This window comes from Sarcophilus harrisii, chromosome 6 (assembly GCF_902635505.1).
Source record: "Sarcophilus harrisii chromosome 6, mSarHar1.11, whole genome shotgun sequence".
Lineage (NCBI taxonomy): Eukaryota > Metazoa > Chordata > Mammalia > Dasyuromorphia > Dasyuridae > Sarcophilus > Sarcophilus harrisii.
In genome coordinates, this window is record NC_045431.1 from 237,137,507 (window position 1) to 237,150,693 (window position 13,187).

The 13,187-nt window shown below is 37.8% G+C and overlaps 1 protein-coding gene across 1 annotated transcript; it reads left to right on the forward strand.

Annotated features, from left to right (window-relative positions):
- Positions 1-3,072: 3,072 nt before the first annotated feature.
- On the forward strand, positions 3,073-3,854 carry LOC100913629 (mas-related G-protein coupled receptor member X1-like). Its single transcript, XM_031943605.1, has 2 exons — positions 3,073-3,145; positions 3,196-3,854. The coding sequence occupies exons 1-2, from the start codon at positions 3,073-3,075 to the stop codon at positions 3,852-3,854; spliced, it is 732 nt and encodes a 243-aa protein (XP_031799465.1).
- The last annotated feature ends 9,333 nt before the right edge of the window (positions 3,855-13,187 follow it).

Here is a 13,187-nt window from a genome sequence, read left to right on the forward strand (position 1 = left end):
TTTTCTTTAGGAGATTTTTGAAGTCAAGATCTTACCTGTTTCATCTATTGAATATAGAATTTATGACCAACTTCTAGTTGGGTTCTTGTCCAATGAAAAGAATTTTTTCTGTTCCATTCTTTTGGATTCTTTTAAAGAATGTAATTGAATAAAAATATAAAATGGCTTAGGCTAATTTTTCAATTGAATACACTCATTTAAAATGCACTTCACATTTAGTCCTGAATAGACAGAAGAGCTGGTTAATGTTCCATTCCCCTAAACTTTTTGCCAAAGTATAGTCACAAGAAGAAAACTGAGAATAAGAATTTATTAATATCAATACGTTGTTTATTCTAAGGTAATCTCGGGATATTTTTAATAAAATTCCATGACTTTCTCAATAATCAGAAGTTCAGCATTTTGACCAAGACAATTCATTATATTGCCCATTCCCTTTTAAAATTCTTCACCCACACAGTTCAATGGCTCTTTCTTTAGTTATTCTCCCAGAGGGAGTCCACCTTTATCCCTCTAAGATGCACCTCTCCTCTTCTGCCTTCCCATCTTTCCTGCTGGAGAGCCCGACCAGGACTATCAGTCTTAAATGGAACATCCTCTGAAAGAATTGGACTAGATCTCCCAGGCCCTTCCCTTGATTGTGAATTGAGGAAGATAAATTTTGTATCCACCAGAGTTCTCTGCAGCTAACACTGTATTATTCAGAGATTGGTTTTGGCAAATTTTTCAAAAACTTCCAATTTTTTTAAAGTTAAAAAGTAGGCTTCAATCTATATTCAGACACCATTTGGGGATAGATAGAAATTTTTATGCTAAGTCTAAGAATTGTCTTGGGTCATTGTATTGATGAAGATCACCAAATCATTCACAGCTGATCATCTTCCAATAGTTACTTTGTACATGGTACATTTCATTTTGTATTAGTTCATGTAAGTCTTTCCAATTTTTTTTTGAGAGCATCCTTTCATTTCTTTTCTTTTTAAAATTTTAATTGCATTTATTTATTTAAATTTTTTCCTCAGTTATCTTCAAAACCAAAAAAGTCTTTATATTTGTTTATAAAATGTTGGAATTCTAGGTTCTCTCCCTTATCCCCACCCACAATTAAACCACATGTGAAGTTATGCAAAACATTTCCATAAAAGTCAAGTTGTGAAAGCATAGATCTCCCATCCTAATGAAAATAAAACCCAAAACTTCCGATTCTTACTTTCTGGGCTTTACCTCTAGGATCCTAAGATTGGTTAACCAGAATGTAAAGGTCCTTGATAAATGAATATTCGGCCAATTTTATACTTTCTTTCCTTGAAAATGTTTTGAAAATTGAGCTCTGTCAGTGATTGACTGAATCCTAAGCAAATAGAAGTGAAAATATCCTTTTTTCCTTCCCTCATCTCTAAATCCAAAATGAGTCTTCTCCTTGGGTCAGAAAAGGATTATGTTACTTCCTTACACTATGGTGTCACACTAAAGGATGGTCACACACTTTGACAGCTTCTCATTGGGGTGGGAAATGTCTCTCCTAAGGCTATTGGATTAAGACTGATTTGAATCGATTAGGCATCCAAATGAATTATTTTCATACTGAATTTTTTTTCTTTTTTCTTTTATTATTTGACTTAAATTTTTTGATTGTATGTGAGAGATAACATATAGAAAAGTAAAAATTATGTAAAAGCAAAAGTTATTGGTGGGTATTTTAAAATATAAATTAATAAGTAGAAAGATGAATTTATGAATTAATCAAAGAGTAAAGAAACACATGCATGCATCAAATGAGGAAACAAATGTCTGTCGCTTTGAATGAAGTAGCTCAGCCCAACATTAGGTTTGTCCATATAAGATGTAGAAAAAGGAAACCAAACCCCCAAGTATCAAAGAAAGAGGAGAAAAGAGAGGAAAATTAAGGACCACTTGGAATATGGCCAGAGAAAAGAGTTTATTGCCATCTTCTTCAGAAGGCTCATTTCATTTTTTTATTTTTTGAGTGTGGGTGATTTCTTTCCTAAAACCTCAAGTACATTTTTTCTTCATTTTTGTAATGGATGCTATTTGATTAAATATATATGTATTGGTATTTTTAAAGCTCATAAATCTCCTTTAGTTGCCAAATATTTCATTAACAAAATGTAGAAATTCAGACCAAAATCTCCTTAAACACTGGCACCCCCTGGAGGAGGATGCCATAAATATTGAATAGAATTTTTTTTAAATGCCAAACATTTCCATAAAACTTCTATTGTGAAAGCAAACCTAGATTTCCCATCAAAATTATTTTTTAAATGAAAAAGATAAAGTGAAAGAGAGACAGAGAGAGAGTGAGTGAGTGTGCTTCGATCAGTTTTCATTCACCAGTTTCTTCCCTGGGTATGAATAGGATTTTTGGTCATAAGTTGGAAGGTTCATTTCGATACTTCACTGAAATGGCAAAAGGGGGGAAATAAAACCAGTTTTTAAGGGTCTACTATGTATCGGTCACAGTGTTACACGTGTTACAAATATTATAGCATTTATTCTCTGAAAGATTGACGGATGAGGAGTCTGAGGGAGACAGATGTTAAATTTTCATTTTACATTTACAGCTAGTATGACTAATGAAAAGTTGTAGAGACATAATTTCTGGGTGATTAATAATCATTTTTTAACTACAGCTAGCAAATGAGTGATTGAGGTCAGTGTCTGGAACAGAAAATGAAAATGTTGTCTAGAGAGCAATGAATGCTTAAAAAGTGTTTGGAAAGGGCGACGTGCCCAAGAGTGGAAATCAACTCTAATTGATTAACAGTCATTGAGGGAGTGGAGAAGGAAGTGAACTGAAAGCCTTCAGCTCCATCGTTGAGGACACGATGAGACTCCAGGTATCTGGGCAAAGTCATCCATCTATCTCTCCAGTCAATAAGTGGGGTAAGAATAACACCATGTAAGATGCTCTTTGTAAGATCTTCTCATTGGTGGGATCGCAGCTGTGGTGGAAAAGGAGAGGCAAGGGGGAGCAGGAGGCGAGAAAAGTCCCAGATGCCCTTCTCTGTCTCTGTGTCCCCAGGGCTTCTGAGAGGAGCTGGGACCGCCCACATGGTCATGTTCTGCACACCTGGGCAGCTGGAATATGTTCAGGACAATGCGACGGAGAGAGGAGCTGATGGGAGTCGAGCTGATGGGGAAGATGGAAACTTTTTTTTTTATTTCACTGGCTAGAAATCCTCTCTCTGCTCATTGTCCCGCTTGGGCTGGTGGGGAACTGCACGGTCGTGTGGCTGCTGGGCTTCCACATCCCGAGGACCCCCTTCTCTGTCTACATCCTCAACCTGGCGGCGGCCGACGCCCTCTTCCTGTGTGTCGCCCTTCTTGAATTCATAGATAAATTTCACAGCTATCTGTCTGGTGAGTCAACGTTCTGCATGATGCTCTCCCTGGAGTCCACATGGTGCCGAGGCCACCGCCCCAAGCACATGTCGGCCGCGGTCTGCGCCGGCCTCTGGGCTCTGGCCGGACTGTTACGGGCAATTTTGAACTTGAAACCTTATCCTGAAGTCGTTTTAAATATCCGCGCCGCGTATTTTTTCCTCCTCACCTGTATCATGTTCGTGTCCAGCCTGACCTTCCTGGTGAAGATCCAGTGCTTCTCCCAGGTCCGGCGGCCCCCCAGGCTCTACCTCCCGGTGCTGCTCACGGTCCTTGTGTTCCTGCTCTTCGGTCTGCCCCCAGAGATCTTGTCTTTCCTGGCCTTTCTCTTCTGCATGGGTCCCATCCCTTATTGGATCCATCCCTTCCTGGCCTGTATAAACAGCAGCGTGAATCCCCTCATTTACTTCTTCCTGGGCAAAGACATGCAAAGAGGGAGCCCCTCAGGGTGATGCTCCAGAGGGTCCTGAGGGAGGAGCAGGAGATGGAAGGTGGGATGAGGGACACCCCCCACGACGACAGCCACCAGGTGTTATTGTGAGCCTAACAACAAAACGTTTTACAAGCCCCCTCCCTTCCCTCCAAGGATTCCCCCTGCCATCTTTATATTTCTGTCCAGAGTGTAAACTCTAACTGGTAAACAAACATTTATTAGGTGACTACTGTATACCAGACAGCTGGGCAGTGCAGAAGACAAGAGTTCCAGGGCCTGAAATGAATAGTACTGAGGTCACATCTGGCTTGAGGCACCTGCTCTGTGATCCTGGGCAAGTCACTTAATTCTATTTGCCTCAGTTTCCTTATCTTCAAAATGAGCTAGCAAAGGAAATGGCAAAGCACCCCAGTATCTTTTCCAAAGAAATCTTAGATGAGGTCACAGAGTCACATGACTGAATAAAATTACGCCAGGCCTGTCCTAAGTGCTTTACAAAAATCTCCTTTGATTCTCACCATGTACCTGGGAGGTAGGTGCTCTCTGGATATCTATTTTTCACTTGAGGAAACTGAGGCAGATAAAAGTTCAGAGAGCAGATTTGACCGCAGATCTTCCTGATTCCTGCTCCATTCAATGTTCTGTGCACTTGGAACCCTCTAGTTTGTTGAAGAACCCTTTACCTAGGGACTGAGGGTTCATGTGTCACCCCAGAGGAAAATTTCTACCACAAATTACCACTGTCCTTTTCCTGATGAGAACAGGAAGAGGAAATACAGCCTCAAAGTCCCCATGTCTTTCTGCCCTCTCCTTCCCACTTTCTGCAAATGAAGGCATAGAATCAGAGAACAGAATCCTCAAAGTTCTGGGGGTCATGCTCCCCCACCTTGTCTTCTTGTCTCAGGCTTGACCTACAAGGTTCTCTTAGATCTTCTCCCCTCCCTGAAGACTAAAAGAGGAGATTCCAGTTCAGTTAGGTACTTCTCCATCCCCTTCTGGGGCTTCTTTTCCTTCCCCCCTCCCATCATTGGACTGAACCAAATACTTCTCTCCTTTAAAAGTCAAGGCTGGGGCTCAGCACCCTCTCTTGTGTCCTGTCTCTTTGTCCAGGTCTGCATCACTTTGAGTCTCTCTGTGTTTCTAAGTTTCTGGGAATCTCTTTATTCCAATCTCTCTTTCGCTCTGCATGACCCAGTTCCTGATGAGGGCGTGTTGTAGGGGTGTTACATTGACAGGGCCACCTTCATGTTACATATTGTAGGGGTGTTACATGACAGGACCACCCTAATGAGACCAAAACAGGAGAAAGACACATTATCACCTTACACAATACATATTACACTCACCACACACGTCACACACACACACACACACACACACACACACACACTGAACGACAATCTCCTATGCAATATCCAGATTGTGGGAGGTCATTCAGACTCCACTGGCTTCTTCCAATGACAATGGCCTTAGTGGTTTCAGGATGAGAAAGCTGATTTCTTGGGGGCATTACTTAAATTCTAATCAGTATTAATCAAGCCATGATAATTTTGAAAGAGGCAATGATTGGTAGTAATTATTTAGCAATACATATCTAGTCAATCATCTACTAATATATTAAGTAATTCATGATCATGTAGTAATAAGTCATATAGGAATATAGATTCTGTTAGAGGGGTTTGGGAAGATCTCATGCTTGTATAATAGAAATTACTTATATACCAGCCAGTGCATGACACAGAATCTTGAGAACCCTGACACAAAGTATCTCTATTTTGCCCACATTCTATGTTGCCACGATGGAAAAACCCTAAGATCCCCCAAATGTTCTTGGGGTAGTGCTCGATCTCCTCTTGCCCAACCTAAAGGGTAGCTCATCCATTTTATGTTCATATTATGATAATCAAGACCTGCCCATCTCAAAACTTTGTGACCCTTCTGGTTTTCACATTTTAGTCTATGTATCATGGTATAATTGTATATAATATATATATATATATATATATATATATATATATATATATATATATAATTGTAACCCTATAAAAATGGTGCCATGAGGGGAGATGACTCCTGAGATTGAGGTGGTTTGGGTTGCAGGGGAGATGGACTCCTTCAATAAACAGTTTTGGGCTCAAAGCTCTGCCTCGATTTCTCTCTTGGTAGTCTGGGGTGATTGTTTTTCCCTCACAAGGGCCCTTTTTTTACCTGATCCAAACAGCAAATGGTGTAATCATATAATTTCTTGACTTTTATTTTTTAACTCATCAATTGTGGGAATGGTTTTCCTTATGTTAACCATCCTTGCATTCCTGGTATAAATACTATTTGATCATAATGTATATAACCTTTCCATATTTTCTTCTAATCTTTTTAGCTGATATTTTATTAAGGATTTTTGCACTCATATTCATTAATGAAATTGATCTTCCATTTTCTTCATCTGTTTTTACTCACTGTGGTTTATAGATTAATCATTATCATATTCATTTCATAAAGGAATTTGGTAAGATCCCTTCTTTGCCTATTATTTCACATAATTTATTTAATATTAAAATTAGTTAAGTATTAAATGTTTGATAGAATTCCCTTGTAAAGCCATCTAGTCCTGGCACTTTTTGTTTAAAAAGCTTTTTTACGGCCTGTGCCATTTGGTTTTGTTTAAAATAGATCTATTTGTATATTCTCTTTCATCTTCTAATCTTGGCGATTCATATTTTGGTGAATATTCTTGCATTTCACTTAAACTGCTAAATTTATTGGCACTCAATTGGGCAAAACAACTACTTCTAATTCATTTAATTTCATCTTCATTAGTTGTAGATTCATGCTACATTTTTAATACTAGGGGTTTGGTTTTCTTCTTTTTGTAAATCAAAATAACCAATACTTTATGGATTTTATTAATTTTTTTCTTAAAATCAACTCCTACTTTTATACACTAAATCAATGAGATTTTAAAAAACAATCAATATACTTAATGTCTTTTTTAATTTTTAGGATTTACTATTTAATGTTGTGTGATATACTGCATTTGTAAAAGAAAATTATATTTTCATCATGTTCAATAGGATGTTTGGAATGAATATATTAATAACTGAGTTATTTCCAAGCTACCATTTTCCCAAAAAACTCCGACTTGGAAGTCAGTCTTACAATGCAACTTGAAATGTTCAATCGATCCTTTACAACATTCTCCTCTGTGTATTAACTGAAGAGAATCAAAATCTATCATTATAGACCCTGTTCTTGTCAAACAACTTTTCTCCTATCCCTCACCAAGTAAGAATTTCCGGGTTTTGAAATAATCACTTAAGAACTGTTCTCACAGGATTGGAGCACCCCATATTGCCCTGCACTCCTGGGCTTGTCATGGAAAACTACTCAGCCCTGAAACTAATTATATTATAATCCACCTTTCACCTCCCTTCCCACTTAGAGTTTGTGTATAAAAACTCTTCCTTTCCTGCTACAAGTAGAGGTCTCCCACCCAGGAGAATTTTTGCAAACTGTATTCTTCACTCTGAAAGTGATGAATTAAACTGCTACTTGAACTCTAAAATCTGTTTTGCACAGGTCCAGATATTCAGTGTAGAGACCAAGACAGTGAAATTCTTCTGACATTCATTGGGGCCAGTGGCTTTAAGGGGTGAACTTAGAAGTGAAGCCTTGAACTCTCCAGGAGATGAGGGAAGAGATTAGACCCCACTGGACCTTGGAGACCAGTTAAAACCAGTTGAAACCAGTTGAGACTTGCCTGCTCTGGCAAGAGTGACAGGGACTGCATCCAGATCTTTCATAAAGAGAATGTGACCTTCTCCTGAAGCAATCCAGTTTCCTTTGGGACAATTCTGATTTTTGAGATGTTCTGTCCCCATCCTTGCAACTCTTTCTTGCTGGGCTGCTCCCATTGCTCCTCATTCCACTCTCTGGGCTCAGGCAACACAAGGGTATCTTTTATCTGAAAGCCCTTCCCGAAGACTTAAAGACTCTCACCATGTCCCTTCTAAGTCTTTACTTCTACATAGATAGGGTGAAATCATTTTCTTGTATTATATTGCCTAAGTTTCTCAAATCTCCCCTTCTGCCTATGAAAAAGAAAGCTGTGAAGGAGACATATATATATATATATATATGTATATATATATACATATATATATATATGAATTAATTTAAAGACAACAGAAAGCAGTCCCTTTTATTGTTGTTTTAATATGAAGAAGTTTAGTGATAAAATAAGCAAGGGTTTTTAAAAGTATTTTTCTGTGAAAGAAAATAATTACATTAATTGTTATAGGCTGTAAGCTGCTGCTACTTACTGTAGATGATTTAGATATCTCCAGGAAAGGGGGAAAACTTTGTTTTAATTTTTTAACAGCTGACATGAGTGTAAAGAAGCACAGCCTTAAGACAATCTGGGATAGAAAATTAGCAATGTCATAATTTTTAAAATCACCTTGTGAACAATTTTTTGTCTGTTTATTTTTTGGTTTTGGTTTGTGCTGAGGCAACTGGAGTTAAGTGACTTGCCCAGGGTCACACAGCTAGGAAGTATATGAACTTCCTGAATCTGGATTTGAATTCAGATCCTCCTAACTTCAGGGCCAGTATTCTGTCTACTGGGTCATCTAGCTATCCTTTTGTGAGCAATTTAAGCTTCACTTGTGTGGAGATATTTTCTTAGGACTAGATAAAATTATCATTTTTTTCCCTCACATTATTGTGATAACAATTAGCAATAAAAAGTTTACCAAGCTTTTCCATATGTATTTATATACAAATATTCAACAATTCTTTCCATAATATATATCTATGTATGAGTATATATAAATACATTATAAAAATGTGTATATATATTATAGGTATATATGTGTGTATATATATAATATACATATATCTATGTTCATTTATTAAAATATTCATTCTATACATTTTCTTTTATTTTTTAGTTAACATTAATCTGGGTATAAAAATAAATCATTAGTATTTTAAGAAAATAATCATATTCTTGAAGTGCACATAGTGAATGTATAATAATTCATTCAAAATACAGGAAAACACTGGCTACTTACTGATCAACAGATACCCATTTCTAAAGGAGTTACACATTAAATCTCTATGGCAAAACTAAATCTTTCAGACTGGATTCTGTTGAAACCAATTTGGCTCAAGATGTAACTTCAATATATGCTAATCCAGATATACTTTCACAATCACAAATCACCTGTGAACTTTAAGTACAGTTGTAAAATTTTCCCACGACTTTGACAATTAGTATATGTGATTTAAAAAAGGGGGGATCCCAGTTTTTCAGTAAACCAATTCACTGTTTTAGAATTTTACCACATTTAGCAAGTTCTTTCACAAGTTTTCTTGGGATTTTATGAGCTTATTCAAATCCAAGGTTCCAAGGTATCTGACACATTTACAGACCCATGATCAGAGTGATATGAAAAGTAATACTTTTCAAAAAAAAATAATAGTTTTCAATTGGTAAAGGCAATTTGCAAATTTGACCCCATCAACTTATTTCAGACATTGTTAGCTCCACGTACTATCTCATTTGATTTAGAGTCATAATCCAATTCTTATAAAGGGACAGCTGCCAAGTGATGCATAGATCTGGGATTAGCAAATTCAAACGTCCTGGTCAGACACTTACTAGCTGTGTGATCCCAGGCAACTTGTTATCCCTGTTTGCCTCAGTCTCCTCACCTATAAAATGAGTTGGAGAAGGAAATGGTAAAAGTGCACCAGTATCTTTGCCAAGAAAATCCCAAATGTGCTCACAAAGACTTAGACATGACTGGAACAGTTGAATATAACCAATTCCTGTAAAAAATTGTACTCAAAGGTGAAGCCAAGATGTTGGAGTCAAGACAGGGACTTGCCCAATCTCTCCCCCAACCCACTATAAATTTCTCTAAATAACGACTCTAAACAAATTTTAGAGCATCAGAACACCCCAAAAAGACAAAGTTGAACATTTTCCAGTTAAAGACAACTTAGAACGTCAACAGAAAAGCCATCAGGATGGAGGTCCATCATGCAGCTTGAGTACAGACTGTAACAAAGCAGCCTCGGCCCCAATGCCAGCAAAGCAGGACTCTGTTGCTTTAGCACACTAGATTTTATTGCTACGATGGGATAGGGACACTTCTAACAGTTCCAGGGCAGAAAAGAGTGCTTGTGGTCGGATCCCTAGAAGTATCTCTGTAAATAGCTGCACACAACAACTGCTAAAACTTAGGATGATGCATCCTCCACTGTGGAAACAGATCCCAAATTTAAAAAGAGTTAAAAGCTTAGTAATCGGCTAGGGAAATGAATAGACAACAGAAAAAGCTTCTGACCATAGAAAGTTACTAAGGTAACAAGAAAGATCAAAACATACACTCAGGAGAAGATAGCAAAGTCAAAGCTCTAAGTCTCCAAGAAAAAATAAGAATTAGTCTCAGGCTATGAAAAACCTCAAAAAGTATTTTGAAAATCAAGTAAGAGAGACAGAGGAAAAAATAGAAAAAGAACTGCGAGTGATGCAAAAGGAAATACAAAAACCTAATGAGGAGAAGAATACCTTAAAAAGCAAAATTGGCCAAATGGGAAAGAAAGTACAAAAGTTCACTTAGGAAAATAATTCCTTAAACATTAGAATTGAGCAAATGAAAGTTAATGCCTTTATGAGAAATCAAGATAAGTTAAAGGAAAACCAAAAAATGAAAAAATAGGAAAAAAAATATGCACTGTGTCATTGAAACAACACCTGAACTAGAAAACAGATCCAGGAGAGATAATTTAAAAATTATTAGTCTACCTGAAAATCATCCTCAAAAAAAAAAAAAAGCATGGACATCATCTTTCAAGATCAAGGAAGCTGTCCTGATATTCTAGAACAAGAGAGTAAAATAAAATTTTAAGGATCCATCCATCACTTCCTGAGATCCCAAAATGAAAACTTCCAGAATATTACAGATAAATTCCAGAACTCCCAGGTCAAGGAGAAAATAGTGCAAGCATCCAGAAAGAAACAATTTTTAGTATAGTGGAGGCACAGTCAGGATAACACAAGATTTAGGAGCTTCTATATTAAAGAACCAGAGGGCTTGGAACATGACTTTCCAGAGAGCAATGGAGCTAGGATTATAATCAGGAATCATCTCCCCAGCAAAACTGAGTATAATCCTTCAGAGGAAAAGGTGCAAATTCATTTAAAAAGAGAATTTTCAAGCATTTGCTATGAAAAGATAAAAGCTGAATAGAAAATCTGATTTTCAAATAAAGAACTCAGGAAAAGCATAAGGAGGTAATCAGGAAAATGGTATCATAAGGGATACAAGTTTTATCTGTTTACACTTCTACATGGGAAGATGATATTTGTAACTCATTAGAATTTTCTCATTATTATGGCAGTTAAAAGGAGTATGTATAGACAGAGGGCACAGGTATGAGCTGAATATGAATAAATAATATAAAAAATGAAATTAAGGGTGAGAGAGGAATGTACTGGATGAGAAAGAAAGGGAGAAGTGGAATAGTGTAAATTATCTGTCATAAAAAGAGGCAAGAAAAACCTTTTATAGTGGAGGGGAGTAGAGGGAAGAGAGGAGGAGTGTGAATCTTACTCTCATCAGAATTTGCTCAAAGAGGAAATAACATACACACTCAATATGGATAAAGAAATCTATCTTACTCTGCAGGAAAGTAGGAGGGGAAAGATGAGGGATAGAAAGAATATGGGAAAGGGAGTAGACATATTGGGGGAGGAAATGGTAGTAGCAAAACACTTTTTTCTCTTCTATTCATCATTAAGCTTCTCCACATTAATAGAGATCTTTCTTTGGTGTCTATTCTTTCAACTAGTTTCATATCTATATTCCTCTATGGTTGCCATCTCTTCATCTCTTCAACAAATGGTAAAATTAAGAGCCTTATCTCTTAATGTAAAACCCCATTCTCTTTAAGCCAAAGAGTGGAAAGCTTATCCAATTGATGTTTCTGATCTCTAGACATCAGGACACCAACACTCACCTGGATGGAGCTCTCAGTAACACAGCGCAGGTGGATTCTTAAGGGCAGCCAAACAAGCTTGGTTTTGCTCCTTGGGAAATGAAACCTTTTGCAAAAGATATAGATTTAGTTTTTAAAAAAATGTTCTGTGATCCTGCTGACTCCACATGTAAGAATTCTAGAAGTGAAATCATGGGAGGCATCCAAGTGACTTTCTTCAAGTATAGGAAAAGCCTCTGCTTAGACAGAAAGGGCCAAGCTAAGGATGACCAGCATAGCTTACAAAGAGAGGCCCAGGCGGAAGAGGAAAACCAAAACTTCTCCCCTATAAGAGCTGTCCATTCATGAGATGGCTTGCTCCAGAAATTCAAGTCTTTCTCATTGGAGATCTTTAAACAGAGCTGTTGTCATTCCTTGTCATGGAAAATGGCAGCCACACTCTCTCAGGAAGAGGTTGGTTTAGGCGGCCTCTCCTCCCTGCAGCCTCTGGGGTTCCATAGCAGCCTGGAAACCGTGTTCAAAAAAGAAATAAGGCAAGTCTGCCACGACTGGTCTTTGATGAACCAAAGATGGTTTTTCCTGATTGTTGTTGCTCAGTCCCTTTTATTTGTGTCCAATTTTTCATGACTCCATTTGAAGTTTTCTTGGCCGAGATACTGGAGAGGTTTGCCTTTTCCTTCTTTGGCCCATTTTACAGATAAGGAAAGGGAGACAAACAGGGTGAAGTGACTTCCCCAGGGCCATACAACTAGCGGGTATCTAAAGCAGGATTTGAACTCATAAGGAGGAAGCTTCTTGTCCTTGTTGCACCTTGCTGCCCTTTTCTGATTACAGCTGACTTTTCTAGATGTTCATCTAGATGAGCATCAAAGGTATTTAATACACATTTATAGAAACATGAATATTGTAACATTCCAGACAAATAGATAACCAGAAATTACTTTAAGATAAGCGGAAGGAAGGAAGGAAAGAAGGAAGGAAGGAGGGAAGGAAGGAAGGAAGGAAGGAAGGAAGGAGGGAAGGAAGGAAGGAAGAAAGGAAGGAGGAAAAAGGGAGAAAAGGGGGGAAAGAGGGAGGGAGGGAAAAAGGAAGGAAAGAGGGAAAGAAGGAGAGAAGGAAGGAGGGAAGGGGAAAAGGAGAGATGGGAGGAAGAAAGAAAAGAACAGAGAGAAGAAGGAGAAAAGGGGAGGAATGAAAGAAAGTAAGTAAGAAAGTAAAAGCATTTAGGGAAGTAACAAAATAACATCCTCATGTTAGGAACCATCCCGGGCTTCTCCAGAAGGTGAGGGAGGGAAAGGAAGCCTGCAGGAAGAATTGAGAGCCAGGATCTGGTCTCCAGGAAATC

What these genes read in the sequence shown, in the direction of transcription:
- LOC100913629 (XM_031943605.1), top strand. Translation starts at nt 3,073, where the DNA reads ATGGTCATGTTCTGCACACCTGGGCAGCTGGAATATGTTCAGGACAAT. An exon ending in GGAGAGAGGAGCTGATGGGA is followed by an intron (nt 3,146 to 3,195) that starts GTCGAGCTGATG and finishes TTCACTGGCTAG; the next exon opens with AAATCCTCTCTCTGCTCATT.